General features: G+C 33.4%; 1 protein-coding gene across 1 annotated transcript; it reads left to right on the top strand.

Annotated features, from left to right (window-relative positions):
- The first annotated feature begins 1,208 nt into the window (after nt 1-1,208).
- Nucleotides 1,209-23,603, top strand: LOC122055522 (alpha-L-arabinofuranosidase 1-like). The gene is made up of 17 exons (XM_042616997.1): nt 1,209-1,387; nt 2,874-2,928; nt 3,629-3,840; nt 4,091-4,212; nt 4,315-4,468; nt 16,942-17,011; nt 18,511-18,656; nt 18,736-18,781; nt 18,857-18,909; nt 19,499-19,643; nt 20,921-21,039; nt 21,125-21,196; nt 21,341-21,444; nt 22,057-22,113; nt 22,300-22,495; nt 23,031-23,171; nt 23,255-23,603. The coding sequence occupies exons 1-17, from the start codon at nt 1,220-1,222 to the stop codon at nt 23,381-23,383; spliced, it is 1,989 nt and encodes a 662-aa protein (XP_042472931.1). The 5' UTR covers nt 1,209-1,219; the 3' UTR covers nt 23,384-23,603.
- The last annotated feature ends 882 nt before the right edge of the window (nt 23,604-24,485 follow it).

Below are 24,485 nucleotides of genomic sequence, written 5' to 3'. Positions count from 1 at the left end.
CAGCCACGAGTTTGGCCAGCTAAGCTAGCGGTCGACAGTTTGGCTGGCCAAGGAGGGAGAGAGAGACTGAGGAGAACGAAGCGTACCGACAAGAGCACGTCGAAGAAGCTGGTGACGCCGAAGAGATGGAGAAGAGAATTAGGTCGAGCGCGTAGAAAAATTAGGGTTGTAACCCAATTTTACCAACAAAATTGTAATTCCATCAGTGTTTTACTGACAGAAATATTATTGTGTCGATAATCTGCATGGATTATTGATGGAATTTGGATTTCGTCGACCGTCCGCGTTCTTATCTTCTAAACGGAATCCTATGTCTGCAGGTAAAATACTGACAGAATTCCTTGTGAAAAGTTTGTCGGATTAAAATTTTTTCCGATGGAAATCATATTCCGTCGGAGGCTATTGTCGGAAATAAATTCGGCCTATAATTCCATGGTTATTTGAAATTTTTTTTAGTGAAAAAATAGTGAGATACACTAAACACGTCATCAGAGATAATTTTGATCTCGTTCCGGTTGAGATAGTTGTAGCTTAAATTAATATAATATATATTATATAGTGAATGAATTGTGCTTAGTATTTCTTTAAAATATGTATCTTTATGGGTAAATTACCCTGTAATATTGGGGTTATCCATGCTTAATTAACTTCAAAGGAAGTTAACAAAGATTATAGCACAATCAAATCAGATATTAACCAACTAACTTGAAGTTCCCATGCAAGGTTGCTTTCCAAATTTCTCCATGAAATGCAAGCCGATAAGCTCCTTCGTCAAGAGCGCGGAAAGCACACTGCGCGATGAGAGAAATTCACAAACTTTCCTTCCAATGCGTCTTGTAGTGAATCCCCTCTCAACGACCCTGACCTCCTACTCCACGCGATCCGGTTTTATTATTTTGTCCTCTGAGTCATTATTATCTCTTTTTGGGACCCACGGAGATGCACGGCCACGATGAGCGGAGGAAAACCGTGCGTGAAAGCAACGGCGACGAAGCGTGATCCACTTCCCATCCGAATGTCCGTCGGATCAAGATCCGACGGTCACATTCGAGGCCGGAGTAACTACAAATTGCCGGCGCCATCTCGGCTTCGTCACTCTCGCCAGTAGGACTCGTCGGCCGGTGCAGGTAAAGCTTTGGATCTTTTAGGGTTTTACCTGGAGTTCTTCCATTAGGGTTTGATCCTTCTTCTGTTGATTTCGGATGCAGAGGGAGAAACAATGGTGCTCCGAAGCGTGCTATGTGCTCTTCTGTGGCTGTGGGTTTCGATTTCATGTCGGAGTATTGCTTTGGGACTTGAAGATAGCCAAACGGCGACGTTGTCTGTGATTGCTTCACCGGGACAGGGGCGGCCGATACCTGAGCACATGTTCGGAATCTCATTCGAGGTGAATCGTCTGCGCTTGCTCTTATTTGTTCCTATCAATGATTCATTCTTCTTTCTCGAGAGAAAAGAAAATTTTGTTTGTTTGGATTTGGATTCTAGCTAGTAGAATGATTATTTTTTATTTATATTCTTTGAGTTGGTTGTGGTATTTCTCAGTCTGTGTGATGTCGAGAGTCAGAGCTATAAAATTATATCAAGTTAATGCTGAAACTAACTATGGTGATATCAAGTTAATGCTGAAATTATATCAATCAAACATATTGTATCCTTTCAATCATCTTCTAAATACAACAGTAGAAGGAAACTGAAGACATTTATTAGCAGTTTAATTCATACCTTTATTGAGACTAAAGAAGACTTAGTTAGTAATGATAAAATAAAATAAAATTTATTTAAATATAAATAAGGATATAATAGGGAATCAAGCCCAATAATGTAGGAGGACCTGTATGCCTTACTTAGTGGGATAAAGACTTGATTGTTGTTGTTGATATTGGTGAGTTATATGATATAATGGCTTGAATATGTTTTAGATAAATGTTTAGATCAGAACTTCAGATTGCAAGTTTCTAATTGAATCAAAACTCAAATTTGTGGTATTAAACAAGGGAGAATATGGGAAAAAGAATATTTTTTTAAGAGAGACAAGTAGTTTTTATTACATAGGATAGGCCTAAATCCCTAATGTTTTAAAGTGTCTATAATTTTTTTTTCAAATCCTATTAATGCTCTAAAAATAGTTCTGATTTTACCTTGGGCATATATGTTTGTATATATTTTTCAAAACATTGTTCATTAACAATTGTGTTTTGCAAATATCATTTCGAACTTTTCCATGAACAAATATTGTTGCACATGAACAAAACATTTCTTTAAGGTCACATGGAATTATTTTTTCATGGGCGCTTGATATGGAGCTTCTAAAAGAGGGTTTGTTTAGGTGTTTTCAAATATAAGGAGCCCTTCACATTTTTCTTCTCCTATAAAATGGAAAACTAAGCTATTTATACTAAATATTGGTCTTCCATCACATGAAACAATGGTGCATTAGGCGAACTTAACTATTTCCTAGATAAGAAATGATCAAGCTTTCAATATCATCGTCAATAAGCTCAATGGAGGCATTAGCTCCCGATTGCTCACTGCCCCCACTGTATCATACCAAGGTCGCCAAAGCTATTTTGAGACTCAATTACATGGTTGATATTCCATACACCTCAGTTTTTTTTCCTAAAAATGTATCAAACCCTCTTAGGGTTTTTTTGACTCATTATCTATCAAAAGAAACCAGATTGGCCATTATTTATTTCGTATCCTGCACTAAGTGTTTTGCTATATTTATTTCCAGCTTGATGATTTTTTTCTATTATGCTTAGTTTGAGATCCTTAATAAAGTCCAATTTAATTACTTGGTCTTTCCTTTTCTGTACATGACATTTCAAAATTTTGGAGCTATCATAGTTTGGAATATCTAAAATCATGTATAGGAGATCAACCATGCTGGAGCAGGTGGAATATGGGCAGAGCTAGTATGTAACAGAGGTAAGATAAAAAAATTTTTGATATTACCTTATTTTTGTTGAGTTATATTTTATAGTGATTGAAGTTTCCCCTATATTAAATGATAATAGAATCTTAAAAATATTCCCTCTATGCTACTTCAACATTAATTGAGTGCAGATCTTTTTAGGTAATGTTCCTAACATGACATGAATTATCCAAGACTGCAAATAATTGCATCTTCCTTGCCAATCTAGAAGAATCTGATGTTATGCTAATATTGCAAGCTTATTTTAATATGTTCTTTCTTCTTTGCATCCATGATCAGTTTTAGATTCACTTCAAACCCAAATTATTGAAACACACGGCTCATTGTTTTAAATTACATAAAGGAGGTCAAAATTCTTTCATGTTTTTATTCAGAGATTCCTTTGTACTATCTAGTAATAGTCACAAAATAATCTTTAGGTAGGCCCACATTGTATGAAGTTGTGGATTTTTGAGCATACACAATATGAGTATGGTAAGGTGTCAATTGATTTTGACATTAAGCACTGGATACTTCAGCTACCTATGCTTTCACAAACATTTCAAATATATAGAGAGAGAATATGCAAAGTTACATTTTTCAAAGTACCAACTCATAACATTTTGGAGTTTAAAACTCTGCACAATTTTAAGCATCTTTTGGTTCATAATTTTCATATACCATGATGATGAAGCCCAAACAAACATAATCCAGGTTTTGAAGATGGAGGAACCAACACGCCTTCAAACATTTATCCATGGTCCATAATTGGAAATGAAAGTTACATTATGGTATCTACTGATCGAACATCTTGTTTCAACCGCAATAAAGTTGCACTTCGAATGGAAATACTTTGTGATGATGATGGGCCTAATATTTGTCCGTCAGGAGGTGTTGGTATTCACAACCCTGGTTATTGGGGCATGGTGAGATGTTCTTGGATGTTTGATATGATACCTAAATTATCTTGTAGTTTATTTACTTTCCTAGGTTAGGATCATAAAGCCATTACAGTTGTTGTATACTTGTATCCTATATTCCACAGCTCTCCTAGTTTGATTTGCGTGGTTAATCTTCTTTTATAGTACACATTAAAATACAACAAAATGAGTAGACAGACATTTTCTGATATTTCCAATTTCTGTTGTTTACTTTATTTTTACTTTCATTTTCCAGAATATTGAGAGAGGGGAAATTTATAAGATTGCTCTTCATGTTAAGTCAAATGATTCAATTGACTTATATATATCATTGACAAGTTCAGATGGTTTGCAAAACCTGGCCACTACTGATATCAAGTGAGTCTGTTCTGTCGTTTTGACAAATTGAAATGTTTGGAGTAGAAAGGAGTATAACATGTTTGCTAATCTGTTCATACCATTTTTTTTGTTCCCTTTTAGATCCAATACATTAGATATGTCACAATGGACTAAGGTTGAGCTTCTGGTTAGAGCTAGTGGAACAAACGTAAATTCAAGGTTGCAACTGAAAACTAACAAGAAAGGTGTCATTTGGTTGGATCAAGTATCGGTTATGCCCTTGGAAACATATAAGGTAAATTTTCTGAAAACTGCTCTTTACTGATTGCTTTGTTTATTAATGCATTTGGAGATATTTCTTCATTGAGGTTTTTTTATATTTAAGAAACCATACCCATCGAATGAACTCAGGGCCTTGGAACAGATCTTAGGTGACTGATGTGGATTGGAATTTTATTCCATGTAGTGTATATAATGTTAGAAATAAATTGATGATGGAACTTCGTTTCGAGTGTGAATAACTTATGGAAATTTTGCCCCCACTATTTTGTTGCTGGGTTTAATGACAAATTCCCTCCGGGATACTCAAAACAAAACAGAATTTATAAACAGCAAATTTATAAATTCCCCCAAGACAAATTAATGAACGAAACTGATTGCACCAAGAAGATGTTAAATGAATTGGGCTTTAAAGATGTATATACAATGAATGAAACAACCTTTGGAAAAGGTTGTGGACATTCAAAACATACACCTGTTCATGAACATGCACAATTAACCATTGCACTTGTTCAAAATTGGAGTCGTATATCACTAATTATATTCAGCAATCCCCCACTTGATATTTGCAATCAAATGCAATGTTTTATGTATGTAACAAGTGTCTTTCAACTTAAACATGCTATTAGTATAAATATTTCAAAATCTTGTCGAAATCTATGGTAGTTAATTAACTTAAACTATAATTTCAATATGAAAAGATTGGAAATATCATAAACATAAAACTTTTGATTTCTCTAATATGTTCACCGTGAGCTTTAGCAACATATAGGGCCTTGTGCTACCTTGGATTCACAAACACTTACAAAGTCTTATTCTCAAACTTTTGATAGAAGTGACACCACTTCTTGTGTTTGCATAGGTAAAGGACCTTTAAAATCTCATTTGAAATTTCTTGCTCATAACTGAACATAAACCTTCATTAAGATTACTTTATGTTCAACCTCTTTTCCATAAGTACTACATTGTGTTAGGACCAAAAGGAATTTAGATATCTCCATAATAGCATGATATTGTTCACTTTGGGCCTAAGCCCTCATAGTTTTATTTTTGGGCTCTACCCAAAAGTGGGTAGGCCTCATACCAATGGAGATATCTTTCATTTATAAATCTATGATCTTTCCCATGTATTTTCAATATGGGACTTTGTTTGCAACCTTGCAACCCAACAATCTCCCCTCAAAGAAAGGACCACGGGCTTCTCATGTCCGATCCTCGGTCCATCAGGTCTTTCTGCCCCTCGGTCCACTCCACCTATTAGGACTTCCTTGTATAGCCGGAACTACGACTTCTTGCCTTGTGTCTGGTCCTCTTAAACATGGGAACCCCCACTTCGTTTGTTTGAGGTCAATATTCTATTCGCATGGCTCAGTTAGACCATAGCTCTTGTGCAGTGATTAGACCTCCTGGCAGTTCAGGCTTTGATATCAATTGTTAAGATCAAAAAGAATTTAGATATCTCCACAATAGCATGGTATTATCCACTTTGAGCTTAAGCCCTCATTGTTTTATTTTTGGGCTCTACCCAAAGAGTCTCATACCAATGGAGATATATTTCCTTTATAAATTTATGATCTTTTCCATGTATTTTCAATGTGGGACTTTGTTTGCAACCTTGCAACCCAACACATCTTAGTACTTGCTACATGACACTAATAATTTGTTGTTACCAGTTAAACCTTTTAGATTATTGTGCAATAAGAAAGGTAAGGTTCCCATTATTAATGACAAATCAGAATGATTTTAGACTCATTGCACTTATAGTGCTTTTTATCATATCTCTCGAAAGTCCTTTTATTAATGCGTCGGCTAGGTTCTTACTAGACCTAACCTAGACAACTATTATAATACCACCAGAAATTAGTTGTCTAATATATTCATGTCTCAAGGCAATATGTCTAGATTTACCGTTGTAAATCTTACTAAATACTCTAAACATAGTTGCTTGACTAGCACAGTGCAACGAAATTATTGGATTGGTTATGGCCACAACTTTATATCTATCAGCATGTTTCTTAGCCATTTGGCTTCTTTGCTGGCAGTTGTCAAAGCAATGAATTCATATTCCATTGCAGAATGAGTAATGCACGTCTGTTTCTTCGAAGCTCATGAAATAGTTCCTCCACCCAAGGTAAATATCCAACCAATTGTCAGTGATACTAGTTATCCAACTAGCATTTGTATAACCTTCTAACACCGATGGAAATTTATTATAGAACAAGGAAAGAGATTTATTTTCTTCAAATATCCAAGAACTCTTCCAATTGCTCTCCAATGTTCGGTGCTAGGATTATGTGTATATCTTGCAAACTTGCAAATAGAAAAAGCAATGTCAGGTCTTGTACGATGCATAGCATACAAAAAACTGCCAATAACATTTACATAGTCTAGTTGACTAATTTATCTACCTGAATTTTCTACCAATTTGTTCGAAACATCAAATGGAGTATTAGCTTCTTTTATTCCTAGATGACTGAACTTGGAAAGAATTTTATCTATATAGTGAGATTGACTCACAGCAAAACCCCCACCTATGTTTCGTCACTTTTATTCCTAAAATAGTATCAACTTCTCCTAATTCTTTCATCATAAACTGAGAAGATAAATAAGATTTAGTTTCATTTACTCCTTGCATATTCATTCCTATCATCAACATGTCATCAATGTAGAGACATATAATGCATGAGCAACTTTGGTAAACTTAAAGTAGATACATTTGTCTGCCCCATTATGTCTAAAGTCATGTGATAAGATCACATTGTCGAACTTTTCATGCCACTATTTACGAACTTGCTTTAATCCATACAAGGATTTAACCAATTTGTAGACTTTCTTTTCATGATCAGGAACTAGAAGTACAAAACCTTCTCGTTGTTCCATGTAAATTTCTTTATCAAGTTCACCATTTAAAAATGTTATCTTTATATCCATTTGATGAATATGTAAATCAAAAAATGATGCTAAAGAAAACAGAACTTTTATTGAAGTAATTCTTGTTACAGGAGCATATGTGTTAAAATAATCAACACCTTCCTTTTGTCTAAAGGCCTTGGCTTTAAGCCTTGCCTTGAAGGTTTGTAGAGAACCATCAGTGTTATATTTCCTCCTAAACACCCATTTACAACCAATAGGTTTTGATTTAGAAGGTGGATCAACTAGCATCCATGTTCCATTTGCTAGAAGAGAATCCATTTCATTATTTATTGCTTCTTTCCATAAAATGGAATCTCTTGTCTTCATTATATGATTTTGCATCATCTTCTAAATGGAAAACAATATGTATTTTACTCAACACCTCATCTCTAAACATCAATGATTGTGAATATATAAAATCAATACCAAAAGTCTTTTCTTTTCTTGCTCTTTGACTCCTCCTTGGTTCATTAGGATATACCGGTGAATGAAATCTCGAGCCGTGCCGCCCGAAATAGGCGGTTTTTACCGTTCCGACTCGGGACCGACACCGGCACCGCACGCACAACAATTTCGCGTGCGTCACACAGGCGCAACAGAAGGAAGAATAAGAAGGAAGAAAGAAGAAAAAACGAATCAATTTTGGGATGAAGACCTACCTTGAATCATCTGTGCGAATCGGCGGCTGCGGTGGCTACGGCGGCTGCAGTGAGACGGCGGCGGCGGCTGCGGCTGCAGTGAGGCGACGGCAAGTGCAAAAATCGCGATGGGAGAGGTTGAGAAAACATTAGGGTTTATTAAAACTTTTAAATAAAACTATTATATTTTATATATAATTTCTAATTTCTAATTAATTATTATATAAATTATAGTTTTATATTATATATATTAATAATTAATTAAAGAAACGGTTAATTAATTGATCTAATTAAAATATATAATTTTATATTTTTATTATTTTATTTAAATTATAAAAAAAATAAAGGAAAAACAGATAATTTAAAATAATTTTAAAAACAAACTTTAAATTATTTTTATAAATTTAAAATAATTTTGAAAAATTATAATAATTTTAAAATTTTATAAATAATTCTAAAAAAATTAATTGTTAAAAAAATAAAATATAAATAAATGTTTTAAAATAAATTTAATTTTATGTGCATATATATATAATATTATTTAGAATATTTATAAACTATAATTATATAATTATTATATATATATATATTATGATTTTTGTTAATTTATATAATTATTATAGATAATATTTTTTTTATCTTAGAATCAATTTGAGATTTGAAATAATAAATATTATAATACTTATCTTCTCTATTTTTAGATTCTTAGTTCCTAAGCATATAAAATACATTTTTATTGATATAAATGTCTAATCTTTATTTTAGAAGTTTTTACATATATGGTCAAGTTACTTAACATTAATACAACAACCTATATATATATATATATATATATATATATATATATATATATAATCAAGTATCGAAACCTGTATCGGCACGGCACGATACGATACCGAAACCGTATTGTTCCAATCTGAGATCGAAACCTCGGCACAGATCAAGATTTTAAACCTTGGGATATCCTACTGATGTTCATTTCTTAGTTGAAGAACCAGAATTCATAGTAGTGCTTTGTGTTGCATTTTCATGGACTTCTTTGTTTGATTGTGGATTAACTTTCGAATCTTTCAGAAAGCTTGTTTCTAAAAATTCAACGTCCCTAGATTCTATAATAGTATTAGAATCTGCATCCAACAATCTATATGATTTTGAATTTTCAGCATATCCCACAAGAACACTTTTAAGAGCTCTAGGTCCTAACTTGGTCCTCTTAGGATCTGGAACTTTATAATAAGCTATACACCCCCACACCTTCAAATAACTTAGATTTGGTTTCCTTCCTTTCCTTACTTCATATGAAGAAGTTTTAGTTTTCTTTGATGGAATTCAATTGTGTACATGACAAATTGTTAGTAATGTCTCTCCCATAGATTTGTTGGTAATTTAGCATGCATAAGCATGACATTGATCATATCTACCAACGTTCTATTTTTTCTTTCAGTCAAACCATTCTGTTGTGTTGCGGGGTGTAGGGTGCACTAGTTTAATGGATTATGCCATTATCTTCACAAAATTTTGAAAACTCAATTGGAAAATATTCACTATCTCGATCACTTCGCAAGATCTTTATTTTCTTTTCCAATTGATTCTCAAGTCTCAACCAAGACTTTATAGTTTTTAAGTATATCAAATGTTTGATCTTTTGTTATCATTAAATAAACTTGTGTAAATCTGGAATGATCATCTATAAAATAGTAGAATATCTTTTCCACTTCACATATATCAAAATGTATTAGTTCAAGCAATTCAGTTGTCCTTTCATTCCTAGGAAAAGGTTTTCTAGTCATTTTCGCTTGTATGCAAATCTCAGGGGGTGTTTGGTTGATGAGTTTGGGAATGAGGGAATGGAATGATAGTAAAAGATAGTGTTTGGATTGTGGGTTTGGGAATGATTACTAGATTTATGGGAATCAACCAAACTCATATAACTTGATGGGTTTCATTTTCATTCCTATTCCCATTCCACCCTACTATCAAACTCATACTCATAGTCATTCCCATCATTTAACCAAACGCCCCCTCACATTTTTCAGAATTTCCATTTGGGCATGAAATTAATCCATGCTTTGATATAAATTTAATTGAATTAAAATTAACATGAGATAAACAAGCATGTCATAAATTAAATGGAGACTCAAGCACATAAGAAGAAATATTATCTTTATTAATACTTAGTTTGAACATTTTGTCACATGAATATTCTTATCCTACAAATACATCATTCTTAGAAAGTATAAGTTTATTTGGCTCTATCACAACCTTCAATCCCTTCTTGCATAACAAACTTGCAGAAATTAGATTCTTCCTCACGTCGAGAATATGTAGTACATTCATCAAGATCATCTTCTTTTCATAAGTAAATTGCATCTCAATGGTTCCTTTTCCAAGTACTATAACAGTTTCATGATTTCCCTTTTCTTCCTTTGTAGCAAGTTCGTAGTTTTTGAATAAACTTTTCTCATTGCAAACATGAACTAATGCGTCGTAATCATACCACCAATCAGCAGATTTTTCATTTGTTGCCATATTGCATTCAGTTATCATGCTTATTTTAAGATCAGCAATCATAGTAACAATCAGGAGAACTTGGTGGATGTTCAAAAGCATTCACAATTTTTTTTCCAGCATTTCCCTCCACCTTTAACTTCTTGTAAAACTTGCATTCTTTCTTGAAGTGGCCTTTCCTTCCACAAAAGTAACATGTCTTGATTTTCTTTTTGTTAACAAAATTTTCAGATGAAGTTTCAGATTTCTCTTCTTTCTGGAATACTCTGCTTTCTTAGTACTAGACTTAATGTCTTAACCTTAGAATCAGACTTTAAAGCAAATTTATTCTCACTAATGTGAGTTTCTTCTTCAATTCGAATATGCTTTATGAGTTGGTCTATTGTAAAATCTTCACAAGTGTGTAACAGTTTCTTTCTGTAGCCATTTCAAGTGGTTGGCAATTTTGCAATTACAACAGCCACTTGCAATGGATGAGACACTTCTATTTTCAGATCTTTGAGTCTAGAAACTAGGACAAGCAATTCATCGACTTGATCCAAGACAGGGTTATTATCAACCAAATGAAACTCGAAAAACTTCATGCTTAGAAATTTGTCCATACCTTGTTTTTCATATGTGTATTTATTCTCCAAGGTATTCCAGATTTCTTGTGGGGATTTGATCAAACGAAAGAGATCATACAACCTGTCTAATAAGGCATTTAGGATGAATCCTCTATAGTGAACTTCATCCTCTTCTCGTTTCTTCCAAGTTGCTTTGATCTCATCAGTATCCTTCTCAGTTAGTGCAGTAATTGTGGGTAGACTTGACCACGGTTCAGAACTGATAGTTCAACGGTTCGACGGTTCAGAACTTCGAACTGTCGGTTCAGAACCGCCGGTTCGACGGTTCCAGGCAGGTCGACCCTTAACCTTAACCGCTCAAGACGGTTACGTTTTACGATTCGGAAACGTTGGTTCATGGTTCAGTTCACAGTCCGCCATGGTTCAAGATTATTATGTTAAAAAAATTTAAAAATTAAAAATTTAAAAATTATAAATTAAACATTAAACATTAAAAATTTAAAATTTAAATTTATTGCAAAAAAGGGCTTGCACTTATTTAAGTTGCCTACGTATTCGCTTAGGGTATAGGGGAATCAAAGCTCACGTAGTTCTTTTATATTTTATCCTTTTACATTGTCACTCACTTCCATTTCTCGTTCATGTCGTATTCGTTTCTTTAGTATCAAAATCTACAACTTTGTCATCTGAAAGTTGCATTCCTTGGATTTTTTTCTCCTCTCTGGTCCAATCGTCCAGTAATGCTTGGGCTTCCAATGAGTCGGGAGACAAAGTTGATCGTCGTTCATCTAATATGTTACTGTCGACACTGAACGTCCGCTCCACAGCAATAGTTAACACTAGATAAGCTAAAATTTCTTTGACGATCACGGAGAGGACGGGAAAGCTTTGAGTCTTCCCACCACTTTAAGATATCAAAATTTTCGCTATCTGTAGAGCCGTCAATTTGGGTTGGGCCTGTTGGGTTGGTCCGCCCTGTTAAACAATTTAAGCGGGTTAGGTTAGAATTTTATTAAAGGAAGCCCACCGCGGGCCGACCCGCTTAGGACCGCGACCCGCACGGGTTGGCCAGCAATATGTTGGGTTGGCCTGCAGATTGAGAAACACGTGTAAGCTAAGTTTTATGTCACTTTATTATCTTTCTTTGTTATAATTTTGAAATAAAAATAGTACTTTTCATCCCACATAAATACTCGTTTGTGTCCATTTATATTTAAAATACATGTTTATGGATATATTTGATTGATGAAATCTTTCCGAAGTAAAATGTTGAAGATATGAAATATTTTTAATTTTTTTTAAAAAAAATTGATGGGCCTGCGGGTTGGCTCGCCAAACCTGTAACTTGCCTTGAATTGGGTTGGATTAGAAATTTCCCAACCCGCCAAGTTGACAGGTCGGCCTGCCCCGCCCCGCCAAATGGTTGGCCCGCCACGGGTCGATCCGCCCCGCCACGGGTTAGCCCGTTTGGTAGCTCTAGCTATCTGCTTCATTAAAATTAAAAGAAGTAAAATAATTCTCAAGTTCCTGTGTGGAACTTGAGGATCCTTGTGAACGTTTTGTCCGTTCTTTTAATAAAAGTTGTGCTTTTGTAAGTTTTAAATTATTACTAGTAGTTTGTTGTATTTCAGAAATATTAATTTGTATTCCATATTTGCATAATATTGATTATAAATATCATATAAATAAATTCTAACATTATATATAATATTAACTGGATCAGGAGAAGAAGAATCTTTAATTGGAATTAAAGTGTGATAATATAAAGTTAACATTTCTTATAAAACTTCTAATTTAAATCTAGGATCTAAAGCAAATGTAATTAAATAAATTTCAGGAATAAAATAAAAATATTTTTCCCATTTAGTTTTCATAGCTAAGATACAAGAAGATAAAGATTCATTATTAATATGTTCATTTAAAACTAATATTATATTAGAAAAATTTGATAAAACTAATTCAGTTGCATCATTAAATATTTTTAAAATTTCACAAATACTACTACAAATATTCCATTGTTGTGAAAATAAATATATATTAGTATTAGTATTTTGTGCAAAAAATAAACATAATAATCTTTATATTGAAATGAATCTTGTAATAATTGGTATGTTGAATTCCAACGTGTTGGTACATCACGTGGGAATTTTTTAGGTCTCATTCCATTAGTTTTACAAAACCTACCCCCATTGTTTCATTATAAATAGATGAGACCATAAATAAGAAATTGCAATTCTAATTGATTTAATATAACTTTCTAAAATTTTTAATTCATCTTGAACACATAAATTTAAAGCATGACATACACAACGAATATGAAAAAATAAACCACCAATAATAGGTTGACAAACAAATTTTAGATCATTTATAGAACGTATTGGAACTAATATTATCTAATGATATTGAAAATATTTTATGAGTTAAGTCATATTTTTTTAAAATTAAACATAATAATTGTGCGATGTTATGAGCATTATGTGATTCATCAAAAACCCTAGAAGCTAACAATATTTTTTTGGAGGTTCCAAGAGTTATCGATTCAACGGCAAGTCACACCCATATACGAATATGTTTGCCAATGATCACTCCAAATATCATAACATAAAGAAATTTTATTATCTAATTTACTAAATTCATCAATTAAATTCCTTTTTTCTTATTTTACTAATTTTTTAATTGTACGAGTAAGTGTAGTCCTAGAACACGTTTAGCACATGGATTAAGAGATTCTTTACAAAAATCTTCAAATGTGCATTTAGATCCAAAACTAAAAGAAAGATGTTCTACGGAAACAAATTTAGCTAATGATTCTCTTAATTTATTATCTGAATATAAAAATAAATCGGAATCAGTACTACTACTAGTTAAAGAAAATTTTGATAATTGTGTTTAAGAACAGTCGAGTCCATATTCCGTCGGGTGCTTTGTTTCTACATGTCGTTTCAACGACCCATAGCCGCCGCCGACTTGGAATTTGTAGGAAGCATTGCAGTGCTTATATTTTGCACGCATTTCTTCTGACAGAAAAGTGACCTTCTCAAAATGTTTAGTGACAATAGAAGACTTTAGAGGAGGAAGTTCTCGAACCTTAAAAGTAATTGCATCACGTACTTCCTTGTATTTCGAGTGTCGAATTCGGAACATGCTCGATCTCATCATCGATTGAATGTTGGGGTCCTCCTCCTACAAATTCATTATTTCCTTTTCTCTCCGACCTCGAGATGATGCACCTCCACGACCTCCATCCATTGTAATTGAAAATTGGAATTGAAAGCGTATAGAGAATATGAAATTGAGATTAAGAGTAGAGAAGATGTGTATGAAAATGATAAAATGAGCTCTCTATTTATAGAGTTTGGATAGTAACGGACACTAAATCATAGTGATCAAAAAACGGTCAAATGATCCTAACCGTTGAAAAAATATTCAAAAAAAACCCCCACCCTCCCCCAACGACTAGGAACCGCCCATTAATCAGCGGTTCCAACGTCTAAGAACTGCCGATTAACCGGCGATTCCAACAAGCAAAAATTTATATATATATATATATATATATATATATCTTGTTAAACCGGCGGTACCGGGTTTGCATTTAAGGAACCAAAATTGGCCCGGCAAGCTGCCGGGCCGGTTCCAATTCGACCCGGCGAACCAGATCAATGGGCAACCGGCCCGTTGACTCGGTTACGGGCCCAGGCCGGATTCGGGCCAGACCCCGCCCGATCTCGGGTCTAATTGCGGGCAGATTGTGCAGTAGTAGATATGTGACACCCAATTCAGTGAGGAGGAAGAACAATTTGTCATTCCAGCGAGTGAAGTTTGTCCTATCAAACAGTCCAACTTGAATGCATCGAAAATAGACTTTGAATGCTTCCATTGGATGGGCAAAATTTTCCTTAAGATTGTTAGAAATAAATTGATAATAGAACTTCGTTTTGAGCGTGAATCGTTTTCCTCAAGGAAATTTTGTACCCACTATGTTGCTGTTGGTTTAATGACAAATTCCCTCCGGGATATTCAAAATAAAACAGAATTTATAAATTCCCCCAAGACAAATTAGAGAACGAAATTGATTGCACCAAGAAGATGTTAAATGAATTGGGCTTTAAGGATGTATATATAATGAATGAAACAACCTTTGGGAAAGGTTGTGGACATTCAAAACATACACATGTTATGAACAGGCACAATTAACCATTGCACTTGTTCAAAATTGGAGTCCTATATCACTAATTATATTCAACATATAAGATGATGGTAGAAGTCTAATTCTTTAAAAGGACATGCAGCCAAAGACAATCCTGTTATGTAGATGCCATAAACACCAAGTGAGGGATGTAGCATTCCTGGTTCTCCAGAAGGCACTCCAGCCTTCATAAGTCATTGCCGCCCACATAACTATAATAGGATTACATGGAGGTCCTTTGATTCTTTGTGAGGTTAAGCTGCTGGTTGTGTTGTCTTGTAAACATGGGATGAACATATGGATATCAATCCTGATTTGTTCTTCAGAATAGCACACTAGGTGGAGTGCAAGAAATTCCTCCGTCTTATGTGTTGGTTTTGATTTGTAGACACTATCTAAATTCATAATTCAAGTTCACTGTACAATCACAAAGCACTTTATCTCCAAAAAAATAATCTTCTAATTCAAAACTTTGGTATATGGCATACCTAAATCAATTAGGAGTTCCTGATAATGGGAGAAAGGAAAAACACATCTAAACAGAAGTATTGCCATCTCATATAATAACCATATCCTGGATTGTGGAATTTAGTTCTGAAGAAATATAATCATTTTTCTTTATAGGAAACCACCAATGTCATCTATATCAAAGATTCCTTCTGTAATCTGATCGGGCAGTTATTTCCTGCACATTGCTTTGTATTAATAATCATCCAGTCCTTAAAATAACATTCACTTTCCAATTTGGCAAAATCATAAATTATGAGATTGGAAATGTCGACCATTTGTTTATGGAGAACTATCATTTAATATTTGACAATACCTGTCCCAGGCCAGTCCCAATTATGTTATGACTTATGATCAACTGTCACACCACTTGCCCAATCTAGCCATACTATGATCAACAATATTTGACAAGCCAAGATGGCTATTGTCTCTGTGGGAGCTACTTGCTTCTGCATACTAGGTGATTTATGCATCAGTGGTGACATTCCTCAATTTGAGACGTTACCATTCTTCTTAGCCATGGAGTGCTCAATTATCTGCCTCTTAGTTTGTCATGCCCTAAGTTGACAAAGTAAGCCCAATAAATTTATCTCTAGATGACTGCATGTTTTATCATTAAGGTTCCTTCTACTTAGCATACTTCCACTGCATAGTTGTAACATTTTACTAGCATACCTACATTGTGAATGTCACCATCCCATGATCTTAAGTAACGGATTATTATTGTCATATACATGCACATATAAGGGAACCCATTTTTATCTTGGAAAGATATGTTAAGATAATCATATATCTGTTGGGTTAGTCCTAAATAGTAGTTCTACATTCTTTTTAAATTTTCTTTTACATTGCCTTCAACAATCATGTGACACCCTACGTTTCTCTTGCATGGTATCTTGTGTGCTAATAGAAAGGCTTTATAAACTTAGATGAGTGAACTATCATTAACTTATGCTCAAGTATTTTGGGATATTGGTTAGGCCTCACAAGACGATACATCAATTGTCTCATTTAAATTTAAGCAAATTATGGAAGATAAATGCAATTAAAATATTGTTCGGTAATTTAAGTTTCCACTGTTTGATCCCCAAAGCATTATATGTGTAGAATAGTGAGAAGGGATATATTTTGTTTTAACATAAATTTTAGTTATTTGGTTTATGCACTGCAGGGACATGGTTTCAGGAAGGATCTTGCTTCAATGTTGGCAGACCTGAAACCTCAATTCCTCAGATTTCCAGGTAAGCTTTGGGTTTTCATTATCCATGGTTTCATTTGTGTTAGGAAGAACAAGGTTATGATTCAGTGTAGTAATATGAAAGTTAAAACTGCAGTGGATAACATAGATAAACTGCATGTTAAAAGTAAAACTGAGTTTACAGTGGTAATGTTCCTAGAGGACAGGAAATAAAGATTGGTTTGTAGATGCATAACCTAAAAACCATAAGCATCATTGCAATTGTCATTACATGATGCAATGATAGAACAAATTGTTGTCTTTCTTTTCATAATGCATGATTAAAAGAAAAGAAAACACTATCGTCTTCTCAATGTTATATGTATAGCCAAAGACATTATGCTTCTATGAATATTCAAAGGCATTGTGCTGCTTTATTCATATGTGTATCACACAATATTTCACTTTAGGATTTCACAATATAATAGGAGCTAGGAACCCTAGTCATTTGATTTCTGGGGGCACTAGAGGTAAGATAACATTGGAAGTATACATTTTCCAGTGGATCTCAATATAGAAATTTTGTTGGATAATGCAAAAGAATTAATAAAGGAAAAAAATTGAGGAAACCATGATAAATACTGAATCGAGTCACTTACATTTCAAATATTAATATTAAGAAGAGACTAGAAAAAACTCAAATGAATGAATCAATTTCCTTTTACCAGTACCACATGCATGAAAGATACAAGTAATGAAAAAATATATGCCAAACACATAACCGAGATGCAAAAGAAATTGATTCACAATCTATTACCCAAATTGGCATATTAACAAACCATGCTCCACTCCAATTGCCATGCTTATAAATATTGGTTTCTTGAGAATACATCTTAACAACAAACAATGATTAACAGTAGCTTTGATGGGTGGTTTAGGTAGAAGTGATAATAATGAAACCACCAGTTTAGGAAATGATGTCATTGATCCGCAAGAAGCTCAACAAGCTTTTGAAATAGTTGAAGCTAACTTGGGTGGAGCCAAAGGTAAAAGACAAGCAATTGAAGCAAATCTGGCTCTTAAACAAGCTAGGGTACAAGTGGAGGTTGCTAATGTTAATTCCTACTAGTTAAGTCATTAGACCAAAACAAAAAATTTTTTTAGAAGTTATTTATATATACGCCACATGGTTATTTTTCTAATTGAGCACAATCAAATCTAATTTGATAAAAGAACATACAAAAGAAATAATAAAGAAAAAAAGTAATTAAACCAAGATAAATAGTGAATCAAGGCACTTACATTTACAAACATTATGATTGTGAAGAGACTAACAAATACCCAAGTGAATAAATTTCCTTTTATCTTTACCACATGCATGAAAAAATACAAGTAATGAGAAAAAATAGGCATCAATCACATAAGTAAATTGGCTTGAGTTATTTTTAAGTGTACCAATTTGGTTTTATATCTACTTAAATGCATCTTAATTTGGGGAAAACAAGCCCATTTTTGGTTATTAATGTGGTCAGTAGAATCCCTTGTGCTACTGTTTTGTTTTAGGTGGTTCTTATGCTGAAGGCGGATGGTTAAATAATGCATTCCGGTGGAGAGACACAATTGGTCCATGGGAAGAGAGACCTGGTCATTTCAATGATATTTGGAAGTATTGGGTAGATGATGGACTTGGGTTTTATGAATTCCTTCAAGTAGGTTTCTCATTTTAAACAGTTTTTGATCTCTATTTGTAGTCTTCAAAGGCTTTTATTTGATGCTGGATTGCTGCAGCTAGCAGAGGACATTGGTGCCGATCCATTATGGGTGATTAATGCTGGTATGCTATTTCATCTGTCAAAAGAGTTTTGTTGTAACTTCTGATTAATCTGTCTGATGCGTATTGCTATTACAGGAATCAGCCATAATGATCAAGTTAATCCCGCAAATATATTACCTTTTGTACAGGCATGTCCATAGACTCCCTTTGGTCTTCTTCAACTTGCAGATAGAAATTTTCAATCTCTAATCACATCACACATTGTTTTTTCATATGTTTTTTCTTGGGGAGAGAGAAACTAACTAGTGAACTAAATATGATAACTAGAAACTTAAGTATTTTGCCTTTTTCTGCATCTAAGAGTTTCTTTCTGATGTGATCTACATAACAATTTAATTGAGTTGAATTTTTTGAATGTGTGAAAACTACGGTTTTTATGACTAGTGGATTTAGAGAATATCTGTTTTGTAGATTTTTAGAATATATTATGTACCAACACACTAGTCACCAATATGTTGGAACTATTTAAATTGTATCTTGAAGTCACCTAGAGTTGGTCTATTGAATGGGTAGACGGGGTATATCCCTAATTAAACATAATAATGTCTGTCTTTATTTTTTGGGCTAGTTGCCTTTTTGCTCTTAAAGTGTAACTAGAAAATTAAATCTGTATGTTACTTTATGGCTCCAAAGTTTCATTGTAAATAAAAAAATAAATTAAAAATAAATAACAAAGAAAGGAAATTGAGTTTGCTAACATCTGTCAAGAATGTATAGGATACTCTTGATGGAATTGAGTTTGCTCGAGGTGACTCTGGGTCTAAATGGGGCTGCATTCGAGCAGCAATGGGGCATTCGGATCCTTTTCTACTGAACTACATTGCCATTGGGAATCAGGATTGTTCAATGAGAAATTATAGAGGTATTTTTTTTTTGTATTTGAAACACTGGATTATGTACAATAGCAACCAATTGTCAAGTATATTCACCTTGGTATGCAAGCAAGGACTATTTCACAAGTCAACAGTTCAAACAATTCATGTACTTTAAAATGAACATACAGATATAGGCTCATTTCTTGTTTGTCTCATCAATGTAGGTTGGATAAAGTGTGGAAGTGGATATGTAATTTATGATAATAATACTCATCCAATTATAGTTTTTATTGATCAGATTAATTTGCTACAAGCCTGCAGCAGGTTAAAGAACCTAAAATACATATGAAATCAGCTTGGACATGTAGAGTGTACTAATAATCACTTTCCTTTGTACAACATAACAACAAATAAGCCACAAAAACTAAGGCTTTATCCTTTGCTACACTTGCAAGGAGAACTTTGGCACAAACGGTTAATCAATAATTGACCCTTATGATTCAGGTAAATCTTGTGTTGTCATTTTACTGCTTGATTTTTCAGACTTTCAAATTAGGACTTCTGACTGATTTTATTCAAGGTCAAGTTACCTTATGGTGGAAAACACAATAGACTTCATTGATTCTAATCACATGAACAGATGCCAAATGTACCATTGTCATCGTGGAACTGTGTTTGTCTGTTATTTTGGATCAGCTACATGAAGCTTATCCCTCCATGAAGTTTATTCCTCCGTTGGCTCTGTGCAATGGCTATTTAACTACCAAATTAATAAATTGTATTTTTTAAAGCCACTAATCTCTTTAGCATTGTACCAGTTCATTCATTCGGGTACCAAGAACTCCTTTAGTAAGCCCAGATAGAAGAGAATTAGAATTTCTTAGAAAATGAACATTTATGCCCTGGGACTATAACCAACATCCAAACTATCTATTTTAACAGGGAACACCAGGCCAGGCAAACCATTTTTAGACAAAACCATTTATTCTAACAGGGAACATCAAGAAAATTGATTTATAATGTTTTAAATGTGGAATCAGGAAATTCAGAAGCACATAGTTGGGTGACAATCATCAGAAGTTTATTGCCTTTAGTTTATGGAAATAAAACTAGTTAAATATAAATAAGCAGTCTTAAGAACTATTGCATTCTTTATTATTATGTCAATAACTCTTTTGCCAAAATTAAAGAAATATATGGACTGCCATTGTAGTTTATTTCCCAAGACTAAGAGCAATGTTCTAGATTGTAAGTTTCTCTTAGTTTCAGTTTGAAGAAAAATAAGTGTTATATCAGACACTCGTCTTGACTTACCATGTGACAGGAAACTACTTTAGATTCCACTCAGCCATAAAGAAGGCTTATCCAGATATCAAAGTTATATCAAACTGTGATGGCTCCTCTGGTTATTTAGATCACCCTGCTGACATGTATGATGTTCATGTAAGAGCTTTCTTTAAAACATTTTCAATGTATGTATGTTTAATTGTATCAATAATAGCTGAATGAAACTATCACTTCTATATAGGTTTATGCCTCTGCAGATAGCATGTTTTCCATGAGTCATTATTTTGATTGGACACCACGTGTTGGCCCCAAGGTCAGGATTATTTCAGCTATAGGCACTAACTCAAGAATGTAGATAGAACCTTATGTTGCAATGCTGATTTAACAAATAGTTTTTAGATGGTTTGAATAAGGGTACATTGTCTCTGGGAAGTCAATCATGATTGTATGCTTCCAGGCTCTTGTTAGTGAATATGCTGTAACTGGGAGTGGTGCTGGAAAAGGAAGCTTTTTGGCAGCTTTGGCTCAGGCTGGTTTTCTGATTGGACTGGAGAGAAATAGGTATTTGTTCCTTATTTCCATTCATTTTAACTGAACTGATGCACCGAAATTCATTACTGTGCTTACAAATGTAGATGATATTTATTTAGAAGAACATTGTATTTTGAGTACCATCTCGGGTTTACATGATCCTTTGACATATCTAATGCAAATATGGATCTACTTATTCTGCTTTAACCTACTTGCCTATATGATCAGTATCATTACCACAACAGTTCACCACCCTTAACTACTCTGATCTTCTTCCCCGTTCTTTACCAATCCAGCCACCATCAGTAATACCATTCGGCAAATAATTCTGCAAATAAAGATGCCAAATTTTTACAGATAAGCTTTTATTTCCATCTACTTAATTGTACCACCACGGTGACCAAATCATGATTTTGTATGCTTCTTTTGGATATGCCAAACCTGAACAATAAGCAGTATTTTCTCATTTTTTTCTCCTACATTTGTGCATCTGTTGTTAGAAGCTGCATTTCTTATTCTATTCTATCTCTTGGAAAAGAAAAATGAAAAATTCTATTTAATTTTGGTGTGATGTGTTCAAGCTATTTTTTTCTTGCTTGTGCTGTTAGTCCCTACTCATGGTTTTGCTTGATGTCCTTGCAGTGATGTTGTTGAGATGGCAAGCAATGCACCACTTTTTGTCAATGATAATGATCGTAGGTAACTCTTTATTTGATGTTTCGCATCTTGACCGATGAGAATGGAAAATAATATAGCTAGCTGCAAGACAGTAGGAACTTCGGATCATGATCTCTTGTACTCTTTAAATTTATTATTGATCTCTGAACAAATTCAAAACAATCTTTCTTTCACTTACTTTTGAATTCCTTTTCTTTTGGAGTCAAGATGGAATCCAGATGCCATTGTCTTTGACTCATGGCGGCACTATGGGACACCAAGTTATTGGATGCAACACTTCTTCAAGGAATCAAGTGGTGCAATTTTTCAACCATCGAACCTACAATCTACTTCCTCCAAATTGGTGGCATCTGCAATTAGATGGACCAATTCTGATAATGGCAACGATTACCTTAAGATCAAGGTGATCTTCTCAAAAAGTCTGCAAATCAATTACCTTAAGATCAATTGCTTCATGTATCAATGTAGTTCTGCTAGTTTTCTTTTTCTTTTATGCTATCACCCCTTTCAAGGACAAATCTACCTTTCATGTCATTTTTTTACTCAATCACAAGACTTGATGCTTTTAGGTGATAATTAACAGTCAATATTTTTATTAGACCTTGTTATTTAGGTTCTTTTCCAATCACTACAAATTAAATCTCTACATGCTGCTACCGTAACATACTCTTTTGGTCTATGCATAGTTTTTTTCAAAGTATTGTTCGAATCTGTTAATTTATCCAGATTACTGTCATTTAAGATGGCTAAGCCAACAAATTCTAGAAACATTTTCTCTATCAGATCAGTTATTCTGAACATTACTGATGATATAGACAGATAGGATCCATTTAGCCAATCCTAAATATTAGGTACTAATAGGATTTACCCATGATGATTGCATTAGATTTATTCTACTCACTGTTCTATTAATCAAACAATTGAACTTCTTTATCCAGATAGTCAATTACGGGGGCGATCTTGTGAATCTGAAGATCTCTGTGACTGGATTAGCAAACCATGTGAGAGCATTAGGATCTACGAACACTATACTTACCGGAAAATTGACAGATGAGAATTCATTCAGCAATCCAGAAAAGGTGAAGTGGCTCTATTAAACACATTCCCCATTGTTTGATAAATTAAGCTCCCTGACACTTTTTTTGCTACTTTAATGTAATAGGTGGTGCCAATTGTGTACATGCTACCAAATGCTGGAAAGCAGATGAATGTTTCGGTTTCTCCATACTCGATCAATGCATTAGACCTGCTTCTTGCACCAGAAAGTAGCACAGCAGTGACTGATATCTAAACACGTGAGGTAATAATCAAACAATAATGAGAAGAACCTATTCATGAAATAATTGGTTAATTTGTGTGTTCGGGTTGTGAATTTGTCAAGTGATGAAATGAATGTTTATTGATTGTTGTGTTAGATTATAATAAGTATCTTTGTGATGATTTGTACAGTGAGATTGTAGATTTGATGTGTATAGATGAAGAATGACAATTTGCTACTTCCTCTTTGCCTCTATTATTTTGTGATTTTTACTATTTCCAATATTTAATTCGCAAGCAAGTTATTGAGTAAAAGGGTTAGTTAAGGGTAATTAGCAATAACTGAAATTACTAAAGGCTCTTTATTAAATATCATAACAAGAGTTACTTAAGGAGTGATTTATTAATTTTAAATTTTCGGAGTATTTTAGAAAAGGATAAAGTGGGGGTAAAAATGGAATTACAAAAAGGAGCTAAAATAACATCTCTAATTATTAAAATGTGTTTTCCTCTTTAATTTGTTAGGTCTTTCAATAGATAATTAAGAAATGAGCAATGATATGTTCAAGAAAAAAATTTAAGAAAAAGTTCAAGGATAGACACATAAAGTTATAGTTCATCATTTTATTTTTTGTGGGTCTCATCATTTTATGTGTTTATTTTTAATTTTTTTTTAAAATTTTTTTTCCTTGAGCATATCATTTTTCTTAAGAAATATAAAATTTGCTCATCTAGGATGCATTAGATGAGAAACGGATCTAAGAATATTAGTTATTTAAATAGATATTCATGAGCACTTTATGATTTAATGGTTTGATGGAAAATTTACGTAGAGTCAAACACTTTCAAGTTTAGTCAGTTCTATTAGCTTGATATATGGATTCTAAAAAAAATACAATTTAACTAGTGAATGTTTAAATTATTGATATATAGTTAATTTAGTAAAAATAAATAACTTAACCAATCTCATTCATACGAAAAATTCTAATTCATATAAAATAATTTATAAACTTTATAAATATTTTTTTAAAAAATAAAACTATAAAAAAATTATAAAGAATTATAATATTTATTGATCATTAGTGAATAACTTTTTATTATATATATATATAAGGAAATAAATTTAAATTCATAAA

The sequence above is a fragment of the Zingiber officinale genome, chromosome 1B, assembly GCF_018446385.1.
Source record: "Zingiber officinale cultivar Zhangliang chromosome 1B, Zo_v1.1, whole genome shotgun sequence".
Taxonomy (NCBI): domain Eukaryota; kingdom Viridiplantae; phylum Streptophyta; class Magnoliopsida; order Zingiberales; family Zingiberaceae; genus Zingiber; species Zingiber officinale.
This window is presented reverse-complemented; position numbering and strand designations above follow the sequence as displayed.